At 41.3% G+C, this 27,811-nt stretch overlaps 1 protein-coding gene across 10 annotated transcripts in view; it reads left to right on the top strand.

Moving 5' to 3' along the window:
* Positions 1–722: 722 nt before the first annotated feature.
* Positions 723–27,811, top strand: part of LOC6725069 (fasciclin-2) — a 64,974-nt gene continuing 37,885 nt past the window's right edge. For all 10 annotated transcript variants that reach the window (XM_016173000.3, XM_016172996.3, XM_039296629.2 and 7 more), the window contains exons 1-2: positions 723–945; positions 3,399–3,689. In XM_016173000.3, the coding sequence (XP_016038054.1) occupies positions 3,620–3,689 (70 nt within the window). In that variant the 5' untranslated portion in view covers positions 723–945; positions 3,399–3,619. The remainder of the gene's footprint in view (positions 946–3,398; positions 3,690–27,811) is intronic.

The following is a 27,811-nucleotide window of genomic DNA, read 5'->3' as shown; positions in this document are numbered from 1 at the left end:
TCGTAAAATGCTATGCCGAAAAATAAGACGTTAAACTTTGGTTTTCCTCATGCCGAAATGTTGCAAGAGGTTTCGGCAACATGCTGCTAACTTCGAAGGATGTTTAGATAGTGTTCCCGAATATTCTCATAAAACTTATCGAAGTGTGAGATTTTCAGCTTGCATATCGCGATAGCACACTTTGCGTAATATACGTGTAGCTCTTTTAAATGTGCCTCCGAATAAAGTAGTTACATTTTTAATGCTTCCTTCTGAAAGTTTGTGGACAAAGCTTCACAAAGATTGGGCAACAAAAACGTGTCAAAAAACCTGACACCAGTCGCTCGTAAAAGTGACGAAATGGGGCTTAAGTGCCACCGCCCAGTTTCTCCGCCCATCGTCGTTTGACCTTGCTGACACTCGAGAAGAAAACGGCTGAATTCTTTGCCGCCTAACGGTAGACACTCTCCATCTCTTTTAGTCTCCACTGAAAACATATTTGGTTAATCCACTGACAGTAATATTTCCATGAACTTATGACGTTAAATGAATTAATTTCATTTTAAAAGAGCTCAATTTTTTGGTTTTATAAATTGCTTTCAGATTCATATTTGCGGTATTTGTGCTTCTTAAACAAACTCTTACTGTCTCCCTTGCTCGTTTACTTTCGGTTGGCAACATGCTGCCACGCATCTGCTGGCAACATTTGGGGTTGCCAGATCTTGTGGCGCGGCAATAGCTGTGGTATTTTGCGGCCGCAGCGCTAGCGGTGCTTTCAGTTACGTTTCGACGGCCAACGCGTCGAGTGCTCTGCTTGCTGAGAGAAAACAACACAAATAGAGACAGCAGAAGTGGTTCTTCTTCTTCATACTCGCATTCTCTCGCGCTCTCTTCACCGTCTGTGTTAACGGTCGTGGCGCGTCGTGTGCGTTTGTGTTAGTGTGCCAGTTAAACAATGAGAAATTGGTAATAATAAATAATAATAATAATAATAACTGCTCATAACAGCCATTATTTGGCCGTGGAGGAAAGGAACTCAAAAAACATGTCGAGACAGCTCCCCAAAAACCAAAAATAAACTGGCGGCATTCTTGTACATATTTTTTTTCGAAACTTTTTTTTAGCGTGTGACAAAAAATAACACAAATGTATCTCTCTCGCTCTGCTGACTCTATGCTGTTTTGTTGTTTTAGCCCAAGATACCAATGAGTCACGTGCAAAAGTTATTTCAATGAAAACCTCCATGAAAACCCTTTGAAAACTCACCCAATAATCGAGTTGGAAAAGTGCATACAACAAATATGAAAAAAAGAGCAACATCACCTGAAAAGCAAGAAAAATAAAACGGAAAACAGGTTTTTGGGCCCGCTTCGCTGCCAACTTTATTGTTGTTACTACCAACAGTGAGCACTGGAAATTGACTCACACTTGCAGCTGGAAAATAGGAAATATGAAACACACAAAAAAGAAACGCGTAAAGCATTAGGAAAAGCCGGCCAAAGTGATTCCACTGGAATCTGGAATGTTGACCACAAAAACAAAAAAAAAAAATAGAAAAGAATAGATCCTCAAATTTCAAAACCAATTTCAGTCGGTTTCATTTTTCCTTTGTCTGTCAAAATTGCCTTTTATTGTCGCATAACAAAAAGTTCATTTCGTTTGCTGCGGCTTTCTGCAAAAGTTTTAACGTGATTAAAAATATTTGTTTAAACTGTTAACAAGCCGGAATAAACTGAAAGTTGGTAAATTAACTTCATCGACTTCATAGCGTGCATATTTGAAAAGTTTGGCCGCTTTACTTTTGGCAGTTTTGCGAACAAGATGTTAGTTGCGCATTAATAAATTAGTTTATTGCGCTTTTTCAAACTTAACCGAGCAATATTTTAATTAAGACTACAAAATCGCATTCAATTCCCACACTGTTGGCCCAATTCTAGGCAATCAAATGAAAACGGCAAATGTAATTACAATTTGTCGGCCGCGCCGAAAGTCAAAATCAAATCATTTGACAGCATTAATAATTCACGAATATCAAGTGGAAAACTTCTAAACTTTGTGCAACTTGAACAGATTCACAAAAACTCTACCGTTGCCAGAAATTCCCTTCTGGCCAAGTCTCTCATTATAATTAGCGTTTTCGAAACTTTATGAATATTTAAAACTGCTTCCCGGGTATTTTGTAACAATGTCTCAATTTGCCAAAAGCAAGAATGAAGCGAGATGAAAGAGGAATATTCTCAAGAATATTTCGCGTGCCGCAGACACACATACGCGCCGCGGTTCCTATAGAAAAAAGTCAAGGCCTGCCCTAAATATCGATTATCCAGTAACTGTAATAACCGTAAGCCAAATGAGGGGGGCGGTGGGAAAGTGGGCGGGATTAGTGGCAAGACGAGCTCGCGAGGAAGCAACTACAGTTTTGCCTCGCCTGCATGCAAATACTTATTATAATACTGTTGTGAGTTGAAATCTGACTGGATTTATTTGCGAAAGTGGGAAGAGCATTCCAAAAAAAGGGTGTTAGAGCAGCATCGCACTACTGTTGGAAAGAGCACTGCTTGCAAGTTGTCACTGTAAATGAAACATTACTTTAATTGATCACTTATTCTACCTTTACTATTAGTCATTGCATTGAAGTCACGTTCAATTCTATAACTCAACCGTTTTTTATTTGGCTTGCGAAATTCTCCGAAGCGAGTGATAACTGTACTTTAGAACTTGTTGCAATCCAAGGACGCTCAGCATAGGTGCAACTTCAGTAGACATAGAGAGAGAGAGTGAGAGCGGGAGAGAGGCGAAGCTTGAGTCATGAATTATTGGAGAGACGCAAACAAATAAGTTCGTGCCGATAAGAAATATACATTTCGCTCTCGAACCCAAAAGATAACGATCTGCAGAGAACACAAACTTATAGATAAAATGCAGCTTAAGCAATCGTCTCCTACCTTATCCTAAGCCCCTTCCCCCCTGTGACAGTGTTGCCCCCACCATATTTCCCGCTCTACGTGTTTCGACTGCCGAGAGCCCCGCAATTTCCGTTACAAAAACTGGCCAACATGTGCGAAGTCGGCGGCGCAGCAGGTTTTATTTTCTTCGTTTTCCTTTCTCATTTTTTTTTCTCTTCGCTGCCGTTGAGAATGCAAAAGAGACAAGGCACACACGCACACAACATCGGGTCGCGCTGTCTCGCTCGCACTGTTGTCTTGCTCTTCTTCTCGCCAATAAATGCCAACATTTGCCATTTGAAGCTGAAATGCTAAAGTTATGACAAATATCAAATGCAGATGAACTTCTCAGGCTCGAGCTAACTAACCACAAAAGCCAGTTATCATCAAATTTAAACTAAAAAAAAACCCCATCTTTATTAATATTAAAATCTTAGCTAATTCATCTTTCTTTCATTATACATATACTTTCAGATTCACACACCAAAACAGCCAAAAAAAAAGACACCGGACGCAAAGTGTTAATCAGAATAGAATAATTTGTGCAATCACGAGCAACGAAAACAAACTGCAATTTTTTAAACATTTTTTTCGTGTGCAACCGTAAACAAACCAAAGAAGTTAAAAAGAGAGCGCTATTTGCGAGCGGGGAAAACTAGAAAACTAAAACTACAACTGCAAAAACAGCGATAAAAATGGGTGAACTGCCGACAAATTCAGTCGGCGTCTTTTTGGCGCTGCTCCTCTGCAGCTGCTCTTTAATAGGTGAGTACGGGTTATAAAAACGCTCCCCAAGATCCCCAATATGTGCTTTTTGGTATTATAATTAGAAACATTAGAACCCAACGGCATGAATTGTGCTAAAGTCGAATATTTATGGCCTTGCAATGGGTAAAAAAAAGGCAAATATCGCTACTCCTTTGAAAAAACTTAGCCGGAAAAATAGAATTAACACCTTTTATCTCTTTGTGATGCCCTAAATTTTCCACCTGGCTGGTAACTATCATTCCGAAAATTGACAAATCATTAGCTTAGTTGGCAATATACCAATGTAACCAACGGCAAGCGTTTGTTTAAAGCCACAATTATGGCTGACAGAGGTATTTCGACTTAGCTTAAATCCGCTTATCAGTCGACAGGGTCATATCAAAACGTTGTTGCTTCCTTATGTGATAGATAGCACAAGATGTGGGCAGACAAATTACCTGGGCACTTGCACTTAATGTACCTGATGATATGCGACCCTGAAACGAACGCTGAGCAAATAGAGACCTAAGGAAATATAAGAAAATATAAGAAAACAACATCCCACGAAAACTACAATCATCTTTTTTCCTTATCGCAATCTCCGAGAAGACTAGAGTCAATATTTATCTTACCTTAGAGCAGACTATATCGTGGCTGGTCAAATATCGTAAATTTTTCAGTTAACAAGAGGGAATTACAATCGCAGATACTCCTAAAATTCCGGCACCTGACTTTGGAGTCGTAAAATTTGGACAAACAAACGCTGATAACTATTGCGCAAGAGTTGCCCGTTTAAATGATAAATAAGACTTGGTTGCCATGAGGAGGCACTACAAGATGCTTTGGATTATGGGAACATTTCCTGAAAAGAAACTATTGAAGATAAACAGCTAATTAGGCCTAAGACCAAAAACAAGGTGCTAACACAGCTTATATAGTTATTAACTGATGGACAAAAGATAGAAACATAGAAACGCAGATTGAAATTAGCTTTAAACCCATTAAACCGGACTGACTAGCAGCAAATCTAAAGTTAGTTATATCGACTTGGCAGATTCATAACTCAGACAGTTTGTTGGGTCGCAAACTTCTTGGCAAAGTTGGTGAAGTCAAGAAGAGTCCAGCGTCGACTTCCCAGCAATTACCGCATCCGGTTTGGACCACAAAAAAGCTGAAGCTGGCCGAGAATTTCTCGGCGAGGCCTCTTAAAATGTTCTAATACCGCAGAAAGTCGAATTTAATTAACTCAGTTTCTTCGCCCCTTTCTACAATTTCCCCCCTCAAAAAAAGAGATAAAATTCTCACAGAGAAGAGTAAGAAATTGGTTAAATCATTGCAAGATGACTCAGTCGGTAGATGATCAAGAATTGGATAGTTGGAAATAAGTGTTTTAAGCACTTTTCTTTGCTCAGTACGCTTTTGTAGAAAGTGAGAAAACATCCAAGATGCCCCCCTCCCCTTTCTTTTGTGGTCACTTGGGCTCTAATTTTCGAGCAGTAAACTAAAAACTTTTGTTGACTGCGCTCTTGTTTTTTTTTTTTTTTTGTTTGCCGCACTCTAAACTCCAAACGGGAGCTTGTTCTATATTTTTGTGTGAGAAAAACACTTTGAAGAAAGGCTGAAGAAAATGGTCAGTGAAAAGGGGAGAAGGGGAGGGGGGAGAGCTGAAATAGTGAAAAAGGGTGGACAGTCCTAATTAGCTAAGCCCGAAACTGGCTTAATTGGGTGGCGCTTTCACTTCGGGCATCGCGCCTGGGAAAACTGCCAGTAAGACAGTTCGTCATACCATTAATGGGCGATGAGGGCCTTGAGATGAATGGAAAATCCAAGAGGGGACAGAGGAACGGGGCAGCAGAATCTTGAGAGCTGTGCACTGCATCTTCATCTTTTCACGGGTGTTTCAAAAGATGACCCAAAAAGGGAAGTACTGGCAAATGCAATATATTTTAGGATAAACCTGAAGCTTAGCTGGTTTATTGACTTTAATATAAGTATATTCTTATTTGATGCGTCACATTTTGAAAATGGTTAATTCGCATTCGCAAGTTGTTAAGATAAACGAGTGGGCTTTAAGAACCCTTTACCTCATCCATAACATGGAGATCCAGTGGAGATCCAATGAGGAAGCTGTGCGTTCGGAGAGGGTCTTGAGTTTATAACCCAAGTCCATGAACTCGACTTAATACCTCTTCCTCGAACTGAGGACATTCTCAGAATACTCTGACTCATGGCTCTTTGACTTCTTAGTCAGTCTCTCACGCCCAGCGCATCCACGCCCCCTGCACCCTCCTTTTCTTAAGAGCGAGGAGAAAGGGACGGGCAGATGACTATAGAAAGAGAGGGACTAAGGGGAAAGGGAACATCAGGTTGCTGCTCAAGTTGTTGCCTGAATGGGACAGCTTATGGTCAAGCGGGCAACTCTTGAGTTCTTTCTTTTCTTGTCTTTTGTGCCACTTGACAAGACAAAGATGAAGCATGCTGAAGAAAGAGAGGGCTGGACCGGGAGCGAAAGAGAGGGGTAATGGGAATGGGCAGGAAAAAGGAAATTCCAATTATGTTGCAAAGTCTGGCCGTGCGTAGAAAAGAATTGTTGCCGCTTCTTGTTTGCCTCTCACTCACTCACTCACCGGCTCTTTCCTCTTTTCTTCACGATTTTCCCTTGTTTTAATTTTAATCCAGTAATGCCCGGAAAGCCTTGCATTTCGCTTTAATTAATAAAACAAAACATTTCGGATGGGACAGCAAAACAAAAGGATTCAAGTGGATTGCAGAAATGATAATGAGCTCTGCTGTGCTATATCTCTCTACATATATCTCCCTATATATATATCTGTATATAGGTGGCAATCTCTCCACAGATCTTTATGGGTGCTTGATTTTTCAATGCAGCCGTGAAGCCGAAAAAAAATTCACCATAATTAGCAGGCATTGTTGCAGAAAAACCCAGGCCAAACCATTTAAATTAACTGCAAATGAGCTGGAAAAGCCTTTAAAAAACTACTACAGAGTACCTTAAAGCATAAAGAAAAGTGGTGGCTTATATGTATGCATTTAATAATATTTATGCAAATATATAAAGCAGCAACCTAAGCATAACACTGCATATTACCAGCATAATAATCGCACGTGTGTTACAAAAAAATGTTCAAATAATCTGAGAAAAGGAGAAAACATTAATTTAAGAGGGAAAATAAAAGAATTAAATTAGTGTGAAAATATGGCAAGACATTAAGTTGCTCTTACTTATTATGGAATGCAGTGAGAGTGGGTAGGAGAGAGTTGGACCAAAAAAAAGAGGGGTTAAGCCCGCATAATCCCAATGAAGCTTAAACAATGAGTCGGAGCGGAGCAAGACAAGATACATTCCTGTAGTAGAGTATATATAGTATGTACATATAAAACAAAAACGACAGCCCAGCAAACAAAGAATGCACAGAAAATACAAATGAAGGATTGTTGTTAAACCACCGACGACCCTCGCTTTTCCCCCACTCGTGTTTTACCATCTTTCAAGTATGATGAATGAATTTTAAATTAAAATTCAGGCGAAACACAAAAAATGATTGGGCCACATGTGTCTACCGGTCCATCGCCCGCATCGCGCCCAATCTGGAGTCTTCAGCCAAAAGTTCATTACTTGGATTATGAGGAGCACGTTCTATTCACTAAAATCTTGAATTTTTCAAAATATACACTATCTTTTCAAAAACTGATGTATTTGCCAATGCTACCTGACGTTACTGAATTATTAAAGTATTGCTGAGATAAAGATCCTACAAAGCCAGACGTTAACATACAGGAAACGACGTCCCAAGACGTGATGGGCCTAATAACCAGCCGAAATTGAGTTATACCAATTGGCAGGCATTCGATTTGGGACCCATTCCTTGAGGCCCCGGCCTTTTCCTACCTGTTTTCCATCCTATCGGAACCGAACCATCTGGGAGGTGCTCAGGTAACCCGATGACGCCCCGGCATACACAACTAATTGCTAATTGGATTATGTCTTGCTCGAACGAGAGCCGTTGATCGGGGGAGGTTTGGTTTGGCTTGGTTTGGTCATCGGCAAGAAAGGGAGATGCGCATGGTCGCATAGGGAAATAAGGAAAGTGAGGTTAGGTCATTGATATCCGCCTTTGGCCGTAATCCAAACGGTCATCGGTAGCCAGACGAGCCCGAGCTCGAGCCCGAGGGTTGTTGCTGCAATGGAATAGAATGTTTTTAATTGACTTGCCCCATTGCAATTGCATAACAATGAGACACACACACCCACCCTCCGCTCACCTCCTCGCCGCCCATGTGTGTTTGCCTTCCTGATTGCGGCGTCAATTGTCAATTTTTGTTACCTTCTGTGCTCGTCGTCCGTTCGTCGGGTTCTTCTAATTGGTAATGCAAAGTGCATGGCCAGGTTCCAACTTCTCCAGTCGGTCCGTTCGCCTGTCTGCCCAACCGCCCGTTTGGGTTTGGGTTTGGGTCCTTTCGTCCATTCCCCCGCAAGCCACACCCTTTATTGTCTCGCTTTTCGTCTTTGTTCTGTAGCCCGGTCTTTTAATCAATTCGTTCCTATTTCGTTTACTGTCCGTTAAAGGGAGAGATGTCCGCTCCGAAAGTGTGTGTATATGGACAAAATGGTTTGGCCAAGATGAACTTGAGTGAACTGTGCCTTCCTTATATGTATGATATGGAAACACTTTTTGTGATTGCATCTTTAGATTTCTGTGTGAAATCTTGTTTATACAGTTCCCAGTTGGCGAGTGTCCCACTGCACATGATTTTTGCTTGGCGGTGGTCGGAGGTTAAATTGTCTTCGTTTGGGTTTTTGCTACGGAGTCGTGCTCCACTTTGCATACCCTTGATCCTCGCAATCGTCGCTCTTCGCGCCACTCATTAATTTTCCCACACTGCAAATTGAGTGACTTCCACTCCCACGAATCTCCCACCCACCGCAACCTCCACCTCCTCCCCAAATGCACCGTGCACCTTGCGCCCTTGGCAGCCTCGCAGCTCGTCCTCCCAATCCGAGTCCCCATCCCATCCCATTTCGTTCCATCCTCAAAAGGCCATCCCATCCGCAGCACTTATCTTGCCTTGCCGCTTTGTTTTCTGTTTTTTTCCCACCATTAAGGCTCAACTATCAGCGGCAGCTCATCAAGATGTGCACAAAACAACGAAAAGCTGCAAAAAGTGCAAGCATAAGGCAATTCCCCTCGGTTTCCCCCCCTTTGCCCCATTTTGCACACCGCCACTTTCCGCTGCTTTTGGCAATTTTCAGCATTTAACCAAATAAACCTCTGTCGGCAGCGTTGCATGCTCTCTGCCCTCTGCTTACACTCAGCCAAATGGGATGCAACTTGCAAACTAAAGAGATGTAATGCTTTTACATTTAAAGCAATTCGAAGGCAATGCAATTTTCCAGTTATTTAGAGAACTTGATTCGAAAATCGTTAAAAAAAAAGTTCCTAAAAGGATTAGGACCGAGCAAGTTTTTCTCTCTGCGCCCTTCAATTTTTCTCACCCTTTTGCCAGTGCCTCACTGACATTCATATGATGTGCTCAGTGGCTGCCCGCGTCATTATCAACGTTTACCCCCACGCCTCCATTCGCTCGCCACTAGATCTCCAGGACCAGGTCCCCAAAACACCGTCTCCCATGTTCCGCTGTCGGTTTTTGCCTGTTCCCCTTCGGTTCCACTGAAATGGGATGCGATGCAACAGCAATGGGATTGGGTTGGGGCTTGGGATTGGAATTGGGATTGGGTTTGGGATTGTAGAAGGTACTCAGACTCACCTGGGCATCCAAATTGTTTTTTCCAACGTTGTGCATTTATATTCTTGTATTGGAATGCTATGGCATCACCTGGGTTCTCTAGTTAAGCTAAGGTACTGAAATTCGGAGTTTATATACATTTTTCCAAGAGATAGCCTTTCGTTTAGTTGGCTACTATATATTTACTGATTAATCGAAAGTGCTAATGGCTATTTCAAATATATAATAACCTACTTCGCTGCTGAAAAACATTGGCTTTATAAAGAATATGGTATCGTGGGCGGGCAAAAGTTCTCAAGGAGTTTGTTGATAAACTAGTGCCGCGACTTGAAAATAACTAGTTCGGGAACATAGTTCTTTTGACGGGAACTCCTCCCTTTTAGGGCGCCTCTTTTTTTACTCCCGCCCTTGTGGAAACCTCTTGACTGAGCCGTGTGCCGGCTTCATTCTCATCATTATCCCATTCCCAAAGTTACGAAAACTTTTGTAGCCGACGCCAAGTTGGCTGGGGGCCCTGAGAAAACCCCTTTTCGACACCCCTTGCACCACCGCCCCCCCTCTTTTGGCGCTGGGCATAGTTTAGCGTAAATTTTCATAATTTTATGGCAATTTTTCACATGCGCATTCGCAATGCGGCCAACAAAAGGAGCGAAGAAAAGACCAAAATAACAACAATCAACTCAGGCCAACTCAGGACCCCTACCCCGCTTCCCTCCCTCTCTTTTCGCCGCCTTGGCCCTCTTCATTGTGTTTGCATTTTAGTCATGAACTTTTAAGCATTTGTCATGCATAATTTGAGCAGCAAATGTATTGGAAAGAATTTTAAATTGATTGTTATCGTTGTGTTCTGTTCGGTGCTGCAGGAGGATGTATAATGCACTCGGACATTAGTCAGTCGAGTCGTCGGGAGTGGAAATTCCGAATTTAGTATCCAGTATCCAGTCGCCAGGATCCAGAGTACAGATTCCAGAACTTATAACGCCGCCGGCGGCGGAGGAGCGGGGCGAACAGCTTTGTCAATAATTAGCTTAACCCATTAATAACCCAAGAATGTTGCAACACGGCAGTGGGAAACTGAGTCAGCAAACCCAGATACAGATACGGCTAACGGGCATTATCTGTGCCGAGGGATCGGGCGACGGAGAGGAGCACGGCGGAGTAGGGAAAGCAGTGGACAGCCAAGATTAATGATGGCCTTTACCTTTGGCCCGAGCAAAGAGATGGAGAGAAAGCGATGCTGGGTGATTTGATGTCTGCTAAAAGTAAAAGTTCATTCACATTGCTTTGTTGCAGGCAAAGTTCTTGGTCTGCTGCTTCGCCCTCATCTTTGGCTATATCCTTTGATTTAGAGCTTTATCATTTTTTTTATCAGAACGGAAAACTTTGTTAGTGACTCACCTTTCCTTGCTCGTTTTTTTTTTTTTTGTATTTTTTCGCACGTGGTAAATCAAGGATCAGCTTTCTTTGTAGCGAAAATAACAAAAAGAATAGTTGGTTGTTTTTTAAGCGGAACGTTAAAGATTGCGGGTAGTTGAACCAAAAGAAAATGAATGATCTTATGGCCATAATGTAAATGGGACCTATTCCAGGGTACCTGTGTGCTCTGCTCCTTTTTTTTTTAAATGCAAAACGTCGAGGCGCTGGACACACTCACATAACTCAGGCAGTTTTATCTGTGGACTGGCAGAGGCCCAGCCTCGGATTTCCCACTTTCCGGCGAAAGCGCTGCCAATGTCTGTCGTCACTTTCGGACTTTATGTTTTAAGCTCTGCAGCAAATTCTGAGTAAAGCGCATAAAGATAAAGCACTCTTTCACACAGATATCGCCGCACACTCCTTTGGACCAAAACGACGACGGACCGACTGACTGACTGATGATTAAATTCCGGTGATTCAGTTTCCTTCGGTCTGCGCCAGGTTTCTTTTTCCTGCCTTGGTTTATGGCCTGGGTCTATTAAAACCATCGTCATGTGTGTGTGTGGAGGGACTGCCCCAAATTGTTTTGGAATGTAAAGCAAATTGAGTTTGCTTCCGATTGGTTTGATTAAGCCCGAAATCGGAAAAAAGGTTTCGGACAAGGAGCTTTTGCTTGTTGCAAGTCCCTCCTTTGCCCATTTATATCGAATTTTATGCTGTCCAAGTGCAGCTCTTAGCCTAAGCTGTCTGCAAAAATAGACATAGTAGCGACTAAATTGTTATGAAAACAGTTCAAAGCCAGAATAGTGCATATCTTTATATTTGTGCCTTAGCCTATCCAAATCAGCTTGTTCCTCGCGTTTCGGTTATTAGTTCTCCTGGTTCCGGAATCTCCCCCGGATGCAATTGTGCCACATTGTTGACGGCTGTCGGTCGTCGCCTTTCAATTGGCAGCAGCAAACTTACATAATTGCCGCTGCACAATGCCAATTCCGCAGATACATGTGTATATACATATATATATATTCGATCGGAGCGAATAAATTTGCCAGTGTTAAAAGGTGCCTGGGGGGATGTAGAGCCTGCCTGCCAGGATATGACCGAGTGCCTTCGACTGTGTGTACTTCAATATTCCAATATTCCCTTCTACTCGTAGTCGCCATTCTAGTCGTGTATTGTGTGTCGGTTGACATTTGATTTCTGACGCGTGCCGTTTTAACGACAGCGAAATATTGTGCGGCACCATTGGGTTAAGAGGGGAGGTTCGTTGGTGGGTTAACGGGGAGTGCCACATGCCCGCTGCTACTTGGTTATTTTTGTTTTTACGATTGTTTTAATTCTGTTTTGTTGCAAACAAATAGGCGGAAAATTTTAACGTACTGCAGTCATGCGCCCGGGCCATTTACCACCCCCTCCTTAACCGCCTAAAGCCCCTTAACCCCAGTGAACTCGGGTCTTGGAAAATATTAGATGCGTTGCGCGTGTTGCGGCCTCATTAATTTGTTTCTAGATTTATTAATTATTCAGCTTTTTTCGCCATCCGTAGATAGTTTATGGTAGTCACGCGTGCCGAGTGTTTACTGTTGAGTGCCTCTCCCCGGTGGATCATTTCCGGGAATTACAGTCGTCGTCCAGAGGGTCCTTGGAAAAGTCTGCTGGTTTCCCTTTCCTCCGGCTTCATTTCGGCCAACTGTTTCCGAATGGAATGTACAGAATTGCAGAAAGTCGGCCAGGGAAACCAAAAGAAAAGAAACTGTGTCGCTGAGGGGAAGTTTTTGAGTTTAAATATGACTGTTTACCATTCAATAACTCTATTCCAAACTTTCTAAACCTTCTTTCGCTTTGCGTAACATCGTAATCAGCTTATCTATATTACTATCTCTTAACGACCTTTGGTAATAACTCCATCCCCTCAATTTCCACCCCATTTGATGGTTCCATAGCTAAAAATATTCCCTATGACATCGAATAACTTGTAGTTGGTCCAAAAATACATGTGTGTGCTGACAGAACTATGGGGTTTCACTGATGTAGCCGAGTGTAATACTGTAGTTTTATTTGTCAGCCATTAGTGCAACATTAATTTTTATATTCCTTAGCGATTCGCCTGCAGTATGTTACCCTCTGATCCCTTTCCAAAAAGGCCAGCAACTGTCGCTTCAGAGATCTGGGCGTTGGCAGAGGGGGCGTGGCCGACTCTGTGTGGCCTCCTAATGATGTTGAATCGACTTCCTTTGCCGTTTTTTTGTAGTCGTCAATTTGTCAACATAAGACTCTTGACTTGATGGTCACCTATTTTTTGTGTACGTAATACTCGTTTATATTTTTTCGTACTCGTTATTTGGAGCCCCCTTGGCCGGAAGTCGTACAACTGAGCACGACATTTTGCACTCAATGAATCATAAATGTTTTTTCGCTTTTTTTTCCTTATCCTCCCAGTCTCTTGCACACACTCGAATGTTTTTTAATTCGGCGTGTTTTTGTTTGCCGTGTATTAAATTCAATTCGGTTTCGTTCGCTTTTAATGCATCCAGCGATGCGTGCAATGTTTAAAGTTGTTACCGCTGAAAAGAACCAACAGGTGTTTGACTTGCCTTGTTTTCGGTGCCAACTGATGCGTGAAAACAGTGGATAGGCATTCGATATTGGTATGGATATGGCGACAGTTGATAGGCTATAAGGTTGCACAGGAAGTTTCACTCTGATGGGAAGCGAAAGTAAGCGAAACTGGCTGTGAACACTAGTTCAGTGTGTTGGAAAGTGCACAAAACATATTAATCGTATTGTTTCAAAACTATAAATTAAGGAACAGATCCCATGAGGATCTTATTACGCCCGCTCCTTAGCTATAAAACAACTAATTGAACGAAACGTTGCACAGAGCATTTAAGAAATCACAAACAAACACCAGGATCACATCATTAGAGCTGCTTTTAAAAAGTGCCAGCGACAACAAACAGATATTATGGGATTCCATCTGGATGCCGCCCGTTTTTCCCACACTCCCCAACTGCCCCTAACTGTACGGATCTGCCATGATATATGGACCGCAAGTGGCTTTTCTTCTAGGGATGCCAATTATGCTACGAGCCGATTTTCTTAGGGGGCCCATGTCTGGGTTTCCCTTTGCGTTTACTTGCCATATACAGAAGGAAAATCCGAGTGACGTCTGCTCCCCAGACGGCATTTAAAGCGGCCGTGGATACAAATTTATCTCATGCTTATGCTCTCTCCGCAATTAGTGTTCAAAAATAGCATGCAACAGTGGCAAACGCGGGACAAGCATCGATCTCCTCGATTCCAATTCGAAACCGAAACCCCTACTACTTTTTTTGATCGCCGAATGGAAATTCGTGTAAGTTTTTCTGCCTCGGCGACAGTTGGCAGTTTGTTTGGTTTAATTATTCGAGCAGATAGGAAAGCGCATCTAATGAATTTCGAACTGCAGCTGCAGTTTATCAAACGCTTTAATCGCTCCGCAGACAGCCAACTGACAAAACATTCTCCGAAAACTTAATTGCACACACCACCGTTAAAGAGTGGAAAAGTGAGTGGGGGAAATTCGGTGCAGTGTTCTTTTTTCATGCTAACTGCTTAAAAAAAGAAAAGATTGAAAGAGTAGATGGAAAGCCAACCACAATCAACAAATTTGAATTGGTTTAGAGAGCACAGGAAACATAACTATCCAATTAGAAAACAAAGATAAGAAATCGGCAATATATAATTAAGTCATTTCCCTGTTTCTTGCTCTTTTATCTGAGCACTCTGATAACTCAGGTTATCCATAGGATTGGGAGGCGCAATTCGAATACAATAGGAATAAATCGAGGACACAACGGAGCACTTTGTAGCCCACCCCCCAATTTCCGCCCCCTTTTCAACGGCATCTGAACAAATACAGCTGCGAATAAATGAGTCCAAATGAAATGAGCAATGTTAACTATCCTGTTTACATAATATGTCAATTAAAGGCGCAACATCTTGGGGGTTGGATTAAGTGTGTGTGTGTGGAACGGAAAAGCTTTTACCCAGTCTCCATAGATTTCATTTATTTATGACCCGCTGCGATTTTGGCATAGTTCTTGGTGGGCCATCGTTGCGCCTTGGTAGCATTATCTATATCTATAGGGGGTTAGCCAACATATTAATTTGATTTCCTCTTTTTTATTATTATTGTTTTTCAGCCACATAAATCAGAGTGCGGCTTGACATCTTTTTTGAGGGTTGGCTGCCTGCCTGCCTGCCCGCCTTGCTTTGTCTAGTCTCTAAATCAAAATTCAAGTTTTGTTTCTCCATTTCGATATTTTCGGGCAAAACCCATCCACCCCCGAAAAAAAATGAATGAAGGAAAACCGCCGCTGCACTTTGCCAAATTGCGAATGTGATTTATGCGGCCCAAAAGGCATTTCTTGGCAGCCTGTTAACACTTCATTTAAGCTGAAATATCTCTACAGATACAGATACTGCAGCAGCAAAAAAAGGAGCATTCGGCATTCCAGCAGCCCAAGTATTTTCAATTAGTTGCTGTTTTTTTAAGGGTGGCTGTCACTTTGTCATCATCAGGCTCAGTGTTCTCCAAGGGCCGGATTTCTTTTCTGACTTCGCCTCATTCGATGCGTTCCATAATTGTTGTTTACAATTCAATTTTCCACAACCCCACGCCAAAGTGCGGAAATGAAGTGGATTAGGCGAAGGAGATTACAAATGCCATCAAGTGGTTGTTGTCACGTGTCCAACGATTATTCCGGGGGATTTTCAAATTGGTTTGCCCCAAAGCAATTCCGGCATTAGGTTCTAAGATGGGATTAAAATAATAAACAATTCAATTAACAGGATGCAGGAAATCTGTACTTAAGCGGTGGTGAGCATTCTGAAATCTAATTTTTGGAATTGTGTATTAATTTAGAAAATCTTTGAATAATCTTTGCTCGATTTTATGGGCTTCAAATCAAATTTAAGCCAAAACTGTAGCGAACATAAAATTTTGTTTATATCCTAAGGTAGTTAAGCAAATCTTGCAAATCTTTGTTAGCATACCGACCAATCTTATAAGACATACGAAAACACCTCACTAATTATGTTCTTTCCCACCATTTCCACTTTTCTCCTTCCAGGTAAGTGTCAATGTCAATGGCCATCAAAAAAATCAAAAAAAAAAAATGAGGCAAGAAAGCAAACACACGCACAACACAAAAAACGGCTCGTAAGTCATGATTGATGATTTCACACCTCCAGGTTTGGGTTCTATATATGTTCGGCATTCTTTTTTTGGTGGGGCTGTTGGAATCTGGGAATGGGGAAAATATTACCAACAGAATGTATATGTCGCGTTTTTATGGCCTGTTTATGCTCCGTGTGCCGGCAAAAACTCATTAAAGGTGACAATGCAAATGTGGCGACAGCCCAACTGCCACGCCCTCTAATTGCCTGTCATACACGAATGGGAATTTATGGAAACTAGGTAGCCATAAGTATATTTAGGAAAATCGCCGAGGAGAGAGTTCCTGAGAAATATCCAGCTCTTCAGAGGTGCGAACAACTAAAAGTGGCAATTAATTTGACACGTTCTCGTGTGTGTGTGTGTGTGTGTGTGTGTGTGTGCCACAATTATGTTCCAGTTGTTGGCGATGGCTTGTTTTTGTCAATGGCAAACAGCTGCATTGACATTGAAATGGATTTTGGGGTGTTCTTTCCTTCGGGAATTGGGGAACTACGGCATGTGTAAATGTATCTGGCAGATACATTTCGATTGTCGTTGCTACTGAGCTGCACAAAGACACCCAATATTGATGGAAAAGCCACTAGTAGCTTGTACTTAGATGGCATCATGTGCAAGGCTTAAAGTTTTACACTCATTCCAAATGCATTCCAAGTAGGAAAAGCTTAAGGGGCAAATAACGTTGGCAAACCGAATAACGTTGAGCCGAACTTCACCCCGGGGAATCGGGAACTTTTGAGGAACAAATCTAGGCCCCCGGCCCTGTTCTCCTAATTGATTTTATTTGATATTCCTTTATCCCTTCTTTAATTGAAAGCACCGCCCCTGGGAGTTGTTGCTGCTCATTGACACGCAACAAATGCAATTAGGCCCCGGCAGCATTTTCTATCTGGGCATGAGCCCAAAAACCCGAAACCCAATCTCAAGCTCAAACTCAAACGCAAACTCCTCCTTTGCTTCGCTTTGCATTCTTTATAAATAAATCGGGTCAAACGCAAACACAGATGCCGGGTGGCATGGAACCCCCCTCAATTTTTGTGGCGCCTTGGCAAAACCAAAACAGAACTTTTATAGTTTTGTTTATGCCCCAACAACAGCGGCAAGACGAGCATTTAAATCAGCTTCAGTCAGATTTAGATATGAATTAAGGCAGCTGGGGCAACGACACTACACGTCATTCACTATGTATGTATATAATTCTGTATGTGTATATATATAGATATATATCGCCTCTCCATTCACAATCCGTTGGACTTCAAAGTGCCTGCAGCTCATTCTGGAATTGATTTTCTCGTTGAGGCTAAAAATATTTTCCATTTTCGTGTGCGATGGTGTCGCCAAAAATATAAATGTTGCGTTGCGTATACATTCGCCACTTGAATTCGATTCAGACCCAAAAGTATCTACGCACTGGGGGATATTTTTGGAGCCTACTCATGGCTTTTTGGGTCAAGCCGGTGGGAATTTGCTTTGTTGGCTTTTAGCGGCTCAGTTTTGTGTTTGTCTTATTGATTGAAAACATTATGAAAAGGTCAGGCGCCAGTCTTGGGAATTCTCCCCGCTATTTTCTCGACTTTTTCTTTGTGAAAGGGAGCCACTAAACAACTGGGCGTCTATTGCCTCATTAACTGCCTGGGAAATGCTATCAGATGCTGATGTATGCCCAAATTCCAATCATGTGGCTAGAAACATTGTATCTTTCGAGAAAAAGGTTGATTGGGGCAGATTTCCATTTTGTAAGTTCAACCAAAGCAAATTAAGTTAGCTTAAAGCCTAGTTATATCTTTTGCAGACAGTAGTGGCCATGAACCAAGAAATTTATATGTATAATATCCGAAGAGTTTTTCCCCAATTAAGTGGCAAGAGGCTTTGATTATTCCGTGCCCCAGAGTTACCTAGTGGACCATGCAGCAGCTTTAGCCCACACTCCACTGATAAAGGAAACAATAAATGGATCGCCAATTCAAGCGAAAAGTGCTCTCGGTTGGGAACAAGAAAGTGTTAACTGCGATTTTTGCTTTTGCTGGCCGAAAAAAAAGAAAAAATCTATAAAAAAGTGGGAAAATATCTAAATGCTTTCGACGCATCCAATGGATTGCCAAACTATGCGAAAAACACAGTGCTGGTCGGCGGTTTTTACTTTTTTTTTTGCTGGGTAGCAAGGGGGTGAAACTATACGCTTGAAAAGTTTGCACAGTAAGAGTATCTGTATCTGTGTTTGCGCACACGGGTTGTTTGTATAATTGCAGGGCGAAAAAAACGCAAGGTAAAAAAAAAATAGCTCAGAGTGTGGATATGCAAAACCAAAAAAATAAAAAAGGGGAAATATTTGCGAATGTATCTTTGGGGATTTAGAGATTTCGTTGCAGCCAGGCCAACTTTAAACGGCCTTAAACAAAAAGAAAAAAGAAAGGAAAACAAGACATTGCCAAAGCCATCAACAACAGATTCAGAATCAATCAAACCACATTAGTCAAATTTGATTTGTAAACAAACCGCAAGAGAATTTCATTAAGCGCAGAAAGGAAGCCATCAAATATTTTGGTTCATCATGCCATCGCCATTTGCCATTTGCCCATTTACCATTAGGCAAACAAAACGATAGAGAACCAACCAATCGCTGTCCAAACAAAACAACTCGGAAACATGACCAAAAAAAAAAAAAAAAAGTTATTAAAACTGTCGATGGATGGATGGACGGGAATGAGGAGGATATATAGATGCAAGATTGCGATTGAGATGCCCAATGAAACGATGGAGTATTATTGTTTTCGTTTCGTTCTTTGCACTTTTGCCGAGTTGTTTCCTTGGCTGAAAAGTTTCCGTCTACAATTGACACATCAACTTGCATTGTTTAGACGATGAAATTTATTTGCACAAAAGCGAAACTATTGTTTCGCCCTCAGTTTTATCCTTTGTTTATGATGGCGATTGGATTGGTTTTTGGGATTTGGGGATTTGGGGATTTTCAAGCGTCTCCAAGAGATTCTTATAAACAAAATTGTGGCACTGGTTGCCGTCCATAATGGCCCAAGTCAAAAGTTATTGAATTTTTGTTTGCACTTCTTAATTGAATTTGAGGCTCAGAATTGAGTTTCGACTTGGTTTGATTGTATCCTGGGAAACGTTGCTAAATATTTGCTTGGGGTTTCTTTCGTTTTGGAGCTGTGATTATTTCTTCAAGAAATCCAGTCTTCAAATTGAATACGAACTTGGCACATTTTGCTGATCTGCACTTTCTTATGATTTGTGATCTTGCAAGCTGTTCTCTGCCTCAATTCACAGGAAATCGCCTAGAGCTACGAGTTGGGCAACATTTGCCACATCGATCAAATGTCGGGTCACATTACCCCGCTATATATATATCCCCTTTCCGAAACAAAATTTGTACAACTTTCTCACAACAACTGACACAGATGGGGCACCCATGACTTGGATATGAGATTCATAATGACTATACTGCCCCCCATTTCTGTTTTCTGTTTTCATTTCGGTTTGCGTTTTGTTTATATGCATATTAAATGGTATAAAAAAAGCAAACGCCAGCAGCAACATCAGCATTATAATTGTTCTTGCAGCTTTCGGATTCGGATGCCTTTTTGCTGATGAAGCTCGTTGGAGTAAATGCGAGAACTGTAGAATGTAGAATGCGAGATGAGATGAGATGAGATGATGCCCTGCTGATGGTCCAACCAACCGACCATCCATCCAACCGACCGTCTGAATTGTGTGTGAAATCAATTTGTCGAAATACGAGCTGTAAGAGTGCCGAGTGCGGACAGATATATACTCGTAGATGATATATGTACATATATGTTCATGTGCCCGACCGACACACATAACTCATTTGAGATTTCTCCGCATCATCGTCGGTCTGATTTTCGGAGCATGGGAAAAATTCAAATCCGATGAAAATGCTTTCGTCTTTAATAACTCAATTTCAAAGACTAGTTCTCCATCGGGAAATCCTTTTCTTACTGTCTGATTTTAGGCAAATCGATTGGGTTAACCCACTAAGTAGTATTCATAAGGTAATTTCAACGGGATTTACTTCTGATCCAAGCTAACTTCTAAATATGTCTTTAACGTACCTGTTTTGAAATCAATATTGTGTTTATGCTACCTTCATTGCCATCAATGGGTTAAGCCCTCAATTGCAATGCCCTGAATCCTTCAACAACGGGCTATGTGTTAATTAAAAGATCATCAGGTACGTCTCGACTCAACTCGAATCGAAACGATTCGGTTTGATTTGATTCGATTCGAGTATCTCAGATTGATTGTTCTGGGTGAATCGAATTGTTTTTCCTGTACACCAACCAGACCTCATGCATTTTGAATCTGTGCATCTGCCGGATAGCATTTGCCAGCTAATTGCCTTTTAATTGCCAGGAGAGGGGCAGTATCTCAGCATTTCAGAATCTTGCCGTTTTAGTTGTGTTTTAGTGACTTGATTGCCATCGATTTTGTCATTAGCTTCGGGGGAATTTGCAAATCATAGCAGTCGGAGTCAGGACAACATTTAAAGCGATCAAAGGTCAAGTCATAGCAAAATGTCAATTTTATGCAGATGACATTCAACGTGCGACCAAGCCGTTCAACAGTCATGATCCCCCCTTGAAACTCGATGGGTAAATGCCACAATTGGGTCATAAATTGATGCAGTTTCTCGATTCGATTTCGGCACGAGGTCAATTTGTGATAATAATTCTGCCGCTGTCGAGTAGAAAAATAATAAAAAACAAAAAAAAAAACGGTTACAAACTCTCGAAGAAAATGGGCACACACAGTCATTGTTGCATGTTGCTACTAGTACTGCTGCCGCTGCCGGCGAGCAACATCGCTGCTGGCAACCTGCAACATCCAACATCGATTGCTCACTGTCGAGTCACGCAACTCGGTGTCAGCAAAAAATGCCACACACGCGACTACACTGAAAGGAAAACGGAGTACCTGGCTCCGGCTTTTCGTGTTAATGGTTCATTTAGGTCTCGAATTAAGCTCAACAGATATTAATAGTGCTATTTGGGCATTAGAGGCACTACACATATCGTAGCTACAAATAATGGTTATATCGGTTGAATGTTGAAGTTCGGTGAATAGATAATAAAAAATTAACTATTAATTTGGCCTCTTATGGTGGCCAGGAAACTGCGTCTAAGTAGCCCTAATCCAATTTCGAATAAAAAGATGTTATGCGCTGCAGTTTTAAATTTGCATTCAGCATCTTTCATGCACAACTGTACTTGGCAGCTCTCGCGGAAAAGGGCCTCATAATCAAAATCAAACGCAGCCAAAGCGAAAGCGCCACGAAAAACAGCAACAATGTGTCTGGGACGTGAAGGCATTTTAGGGGCGTGGCAGCACCGGCAACAGTGTTGCCAACCGCACATTGGGATCTGCTAACTTCTTCTGCCTTCCTGTTATGTTCCACTATTTTTCTTTTATTTTGTTGCCCCATTTCGAGCTCATTTTCTTAATTTCCTTGCCAGCCAGAAAATGTTTATTGCCCTTTGCGGGTTTTTGTTGCCACGGCAAGTTTCGCTGACCGCGTTGGCAACCCTGGCAGCGGGCACAACTTTTATGGCCGCACTGAGAGTGGAAATGACGCGAACCAGGGGCCATTTAAAAAGCTGTCATAAATAGTTTAATCACTGACTTTGTAAGCTTTCCTTTATAACCGTCCAGAATGTGTCGCATTTTGCTGCGAGTCATTTTTGCGACACAGTTAGGTGTGGCAACTCTGGCAGTTGCGGCTTCCGGTTTCCGCTGACAGTTTTGCAAACTGTCAGGGCATTATTAAAATAATACGATTTCATTCGAGTTGCACGGAAACTTTGCCCTGAAATCTAATGTGAGTGATATGTGTTTGTGTGTGTGTTGTGTGGCTAAAATGACCAACAATGCTGGGGCGCGTTTGTCACAAAAGTTGCAAACTCAAAATCCGACCGAAATCCCTTTTCGGGTAATTCAAAACTCAATTAGATCTGCTCATTCTGCAGCCATAGGGACTGGGCTTCCCACACTCGCTGCATAATTAATTTACAAATGTTTCGTTTTGCGCTGCATTGTGCACAGTGCTTCAGACTGGTAATCCGATCTCATGTCCATTTCCAACTTTGTAATCGGTCAAATTTTGGCATTTGCATTTTGCGGTCACTGTCCTTCAATTAGCAGAAATTAATGAAGTAGTTTCAAAATCAGATTTGATAACTTTCATAACAACGAATCTAGCATCTATTTAATCTCAGTGTAAAACATTATTTTTGCACAGTTTTATATTCATAAAACAAAATTATGTTGCACGCTTAAAAACTTTGTCTTATATTTTTGTTTTGACATGTTTATTTTGCTCATATAATATAATTTTGTTACATTAAAACATTGCAATTAAATACACGCTTACAGTTTTTTGTTGACTTGTTTTAATGCAATGTTACACATTTACAAGATTTTTATAGAAGATTATTTTACCATGACAATACAATCGAAATTTTTGTGGCAGCTCGAACTTTTCTCTCCCTATATTCTTCTCCCTTTTATCTTGGGCGCCTCCTAATTAAACTTCTTTCACCCACTTGAGGCAGTCGGAAAATGGAGAAAATAGGGGGGCACAACCTGCTTCAAAGTCGTGCCGACAAAATGACATCTGAGGAATTGTGGAATGGGGTATTTTGGTCTCAACTTTGTTTTTTAGTAGGGAGTGTGTTCATATGCCTCTCTCTCGGTGGGGAATAAAGAGGGACGTTCCAATATGAGGCATGCATCAGCAACCTCATCAATTGACTTCAATTCAACGATGATGACGAACAGCTGCCACCAGTACTTCCTGCTTAAATATGGTCATCTAATTCAACTCATCTCTGTGTCAAGTTAAAATCTTGATATTTAATCATAGCCGCTTTTATCTAATGGGTAAAGTACCTACATAACAAAAAAAATTAGTGTTCCGTCTCCAGGTTTTTCTCTATGTTTTCCCGCTATTCTTCATTCTGATGGCTTTCTATTGTGGTCTATCTCATTAAATCTTAATCTCTGTAGTTCTTTTAGCATAGACAAAGTTGATTAGCACATCGAAGGCTTCTTCTCTGACTAATTAAAAGCTCATTTGGCTTCTTTTGTGAAGAACGTTGAGCTAGTGAAAAAAGGCAAAAAAGCATAGGCAAAAGCGACTCCAAAACTTTTTCAGCTGATTGTTTAAGTTTAATCTCCTGCCAGCGGAGAGGATTTCTCCGAAAATAATTGAGTCTCTTCCTGAATGTCAAGGCCTCCGTAGGTCCTTCTTCCTGTCTGTCTGGCTGTCTGTTTTTCCGGACAAGTTGATTGCTCCGCTTAAAACGCGCTGCTGAGTTTTCTACCATGGAGTTGGGGAAAATCAACTGGAGGAGCAGCCTCAGCTGCCGCAGTCAGATGACATGCAAAGTCAGCAAAAAGAAAAGAACTATCTAAACGGGATATATATATAAAAATATATATATAGATATATATTTGTTCAGGAATATTTGCACACTGGAAGAATCGAGGAAACCGTCGTTTTATTTAAGCAACGAAAATGGAATATAAGTGATATAATATATAGTTTATTGTTCAAACCTTAATATATAAATTTCATAAGGTATTTTTCGATGTTAAGCGAGAATTAAAGTTCAGTTCAGAGACAGCATTTAAGTTGAACAAAAAATTAAAAAGTGGGGCTCCGATTGGCGTCGAAAAGCGCTTCTGGCTGTGTTCCCGTCTGCCGTTGTGCCACAAAACTGTTCCCAAACTCAGTGACAATTGGCCGTTTTGTGTGTGCGGCTAAAGGAGACAAGTTGACCCATTTAGTGGCAGCCAAGAGGGGTCGATACACAGAGCTTGATGGTGAAATTAGGGGGGATCTGGGTGTGGGTCTTTCAGAGGGATTCACAAGGATACGGATGGAGGCATTGCAATGTGGCAAGTGGCAAGTTCCGCATCGGAATCTCGAATCAATGAGAGGCAAGCGAGCAAATGGCGTTGACATCTCTTTGAAGTGTCATGAATTCATAAGCAGCAGAAATCGTTGTGCCCTCAAAAGCTGATCCTACATTATGTAACTCGGCTCGGGGATACACTTTACTATACCTAATGCATTTCTTTGTGTGCCAATGGGGGACATTAAATTTACAAAAACACAAATGATATGTCAGCCAAAGATGTGATCTCATCTCATTAAGCCCTAAAATGTGCCAACATTAAGTGGGCCATAAAACGTAGAATGAGCGATGCAAACTTTGTCCTAATACAATTTAATTTCAGTCACATTATAGGACAATGAGCGGGGGTTAGGGAAAGTGACAGCACAAGGCAACTTTCCTTTCTTGGTTTTTGGCCATAAATTTTCAATTTTCATAACGAACATTGCTTGCCGAAAACTAGGGGAAGTTGTGTGTAACGGGCGACTGTTTGTTGGGTGGGTGGTGTTTTTTGGGTGACTTTATGTCTTGATTGTTTTTGGTGGGGAAGCGCGCAAAGTTTTTATCTCCCGACTGCATCTGAATCACGACTGTCAATTACTGGGAACCAAATAAGAACAAAAAGCGGAGTGGAAAAACGAAATCACAGCATACATTGAGGGGAGGGAAAAGTGAAAGTTCGTCCTTGCCATTTAGCGATGACATCATGAGGACGCTGGTTGTGCTTTTTGTGCGTTCGCTTTTACTTTGATTTTCATAACTTTTCCTCGATTAATCATCAATTTTAACCCATTAATTTTCTCTCTTTGTTTCTCTTGCAGGTACGTGCTGGCAACCGCTTGACTTTTCCCCTCGAGAAAATGAAATTAAGAAAATGTTCTCATAGTTCGTACAATAATTTGATTTTCAATTTTATATTTCGTAAACACACTTGGGGCTGGGGGAAGAAAACTCACTTAAGTGCAAAATTGTTGCCAGCTGCAGCACCCTACTTGCTGCCACCCAATGCTCCTCCACTTCAGGGCTCTTTAAATGGACTGCGAAATGTGTTTGAGCAAAAGCAGGCGGTTCCCCGCCATTATTCATATGCGTGCCTGGCAACTCCGTCCGATTATCGATAAATCGCGCGCATACACCCCTGCCACCGGCAATCACTGATGCAGCTACCTTTATTGTTTATGAAATATAAATTTCACTTCGACCACAAATTTCCACCATTTCGAAATAAAATGATTTTTCGCCAAACCGCAAAAACAATATTTTCCCCATCAAATTTAATTTTCTTTCCTTTTTTTCATGCCTCCTTTGTTTTTCGGCTATCTATGTGTTTTCGTTGAATTTATTTTTTGTTTGCAACTATTCTTGCTGGCTGCAAATCCTAAAAATACAAAATCATCAACAGAAATCGGAATGGCTGGGCGTGGCATAAAGGAAAAGGGTTGTGGGCGTTGGAAGTGGTAGTGGTAGTGGAGGTGGTGATGGTGGTGGTGGTGCAAAGTGTTGCCGGTGGCGCCGGAAGGGGCTGGTGGGGTTGGGTGGTGCCTGCCACTGACAGTGGCACTGCCACAGTTGCAATTGCAACGTAAATAGACTTTTTCAATGCACTTGACACATGCTATTAAATGGCAGCCGGTGGCGATGGGGGAGCAATAAAGTGGGGCAGGGGCAGGGGCACGGGTCGTCCGGGGATCGAGGTGCCTCCGACCCTCCGAAACTAAAGCAGACAGATACGAGCGCATATATGGGAATATGTTTTTCCATACACATTGTTTTTCTTCTTTTTTTTCTCTGGCCGTTTTCTCTGCTTTTTCAATATATCCAATATTTATATGCTGTTAGATTCAGCCAGAAAGAAAAGGAGTATGGCAGAAATACCCTATCCCTGAAACATTTCCAAAGTGCTTTAGCTTTTCTGCACTCCTACACATTAATGCATGGGGCTTCTAGATTGCTTTAAAAATGTTCTGCAAAAACCAATCAAATAAAACGAAGAGAAAATTGATTATCTAACTAACCACATGCAAATATTAATACCGTCTATAAATCTTATGCAAACTGTGTGGTTTCAATACAAAAAAATTAAAAACATTAAATTAAAGGACATAAATTGAATTCCCCCCAAAATAAACTCACCTATTTTAGGAAACAATACCCCAGAAGGGAGAGGAGAAAAGTTATGGAAAATGCAAAAATAGGGTAAATTGTTATCCAGTGGCAGGCAGACGGCTTGTGCAATGGCATTTTGGTTCGAGGGGAAAATCGAGGAAACCTTTTTAGTGACATGAAAAATGTGCAATACAGACAAATAAAAGGAGCAAGTATCGTGAGAACAAGAGATAGGGATGTGGTAAAAAGTAAAAATCGAGCAGGACTCAGGCAGTCTAAATAATAAAATCAAAATGAAATGAACCGCTGGGGAAAAGCTATTGAAAATATTGTCGGCATCATCAGACATCCTCTGCCATTGACTCCTGTTTCCTCTTGCCATTCTGTGATCCTTCAATTTTCACCGGTTTTTTTTCCTGAAATCGAAATAAAAATCATTTGACCGCAAAAAAGTGGCGCATATACATATAATAAAAAAAATCCCAAATAGCCAGCGGGCTTACAGTTATGTGGGCAGATAAACGTGCATTCAGCATAAATAAGCACTGCAACTAAACGGCTAAGATGATGCAACTTTAGTTTACCAACTAAGCATTGCTTATATTTTAATTAAATTCGCAGAAAATTTCACCAATTTCGGATTTAATAGCTAATGACTTCTGTTTTGGTATTGTTCAAGAACTTTTAGTGTCCATTCTGTTACCTAAATTTTTGTACAGTGCACGAGCAAATGCATATTCCATTTGGAGCGTGGTTATGAATTGAATACGACAACGCAAACGGCACCCATTAAATAACTACGGAATGTTGAAGGCCCCTTTCGTTTGTTTTTTGTCCTGTAGTCCTGGTTCTACGGTCCTGGTCAAAGTGGAATCTGATTTGATTGCAAACCACCAACGAATTGTTGGCCGTGATTTTTCATAGCTCTACTGGGTTCACTTTTAATTGCCACTGTCGTTTTGAATTCGCATGCAATTGATAAGCCGAAAATGGAAGTGCGGAAAATGGAAAATAATTGAGAAAATCCTTCGTTTGCAAACAGATTCAAAGCGTTATGCAAAAATGCAAACGTTCAAAGGTATCAATTTGTGTGTCAGTAGGCGAGAATTTGTAACCAATTCGGAGATGTGTATTATGTATTTCATTTTAAATTTGTATTATTTTTCTTCTATCCTTTTTTATTATTAAAATGCGAATAATGCGAACGGACTGAGTTATGTTTGCAAAGCGAATTTGAGTTCTCCCAAAAATGAATTATAAATTGGACACCAGTGGAGCATACATACCATTTTACACAACATAAGAGATCAAGGATCGCAGGGATTCATTCCAATTGCAGATTTTCCCTTGTCCAATGACAACCGCATTCATACCCGTAATAATCCAATTGCCATTCGGTGGCAACGCAATAAGGAATTATTATTATCGAAACGGTGACGGGAGTGGACCAAAGTGGACCGGACCGGACCGCCCGGGGACTCAATCAGAATGGTGTGACACCTCTTTTTGCCGTCATCGGTCTTGTCCTCGCATTTACCGAGTGTTACACAGTTAAACGCCATTCGAAAATGATGAAAAATGTCCTGGAAAAAGGAAAGCAGGCTGAGAAAAGCGAAAAAGTTCCTCATAAATGGCCGGTCCGAGAGTTCTCCTTGGCTGCCAATGGAAATTGAAGTTTATCGACATCGTTAAAATTATCT

This window comes from Drosophila simulans, chromosome X (assembly GCF_016746395.2).
Source record: "Drosophila simulans strain w501 chromosome X, Prin_Dsim_3.1, whole genome shotgun sequence".
NCBI classification, from domain to species: Eukaryota; Metazoa; Arthropoda; class Insecta; order Diptera; family Drosophilidae; genus Drosophila; species Drosophila simulans.
The sequence above is the reverse complement of the archived record's forward strand: the minus strand, read 5'-3'. Positions and strand labels throughout refer to the sequence as shown.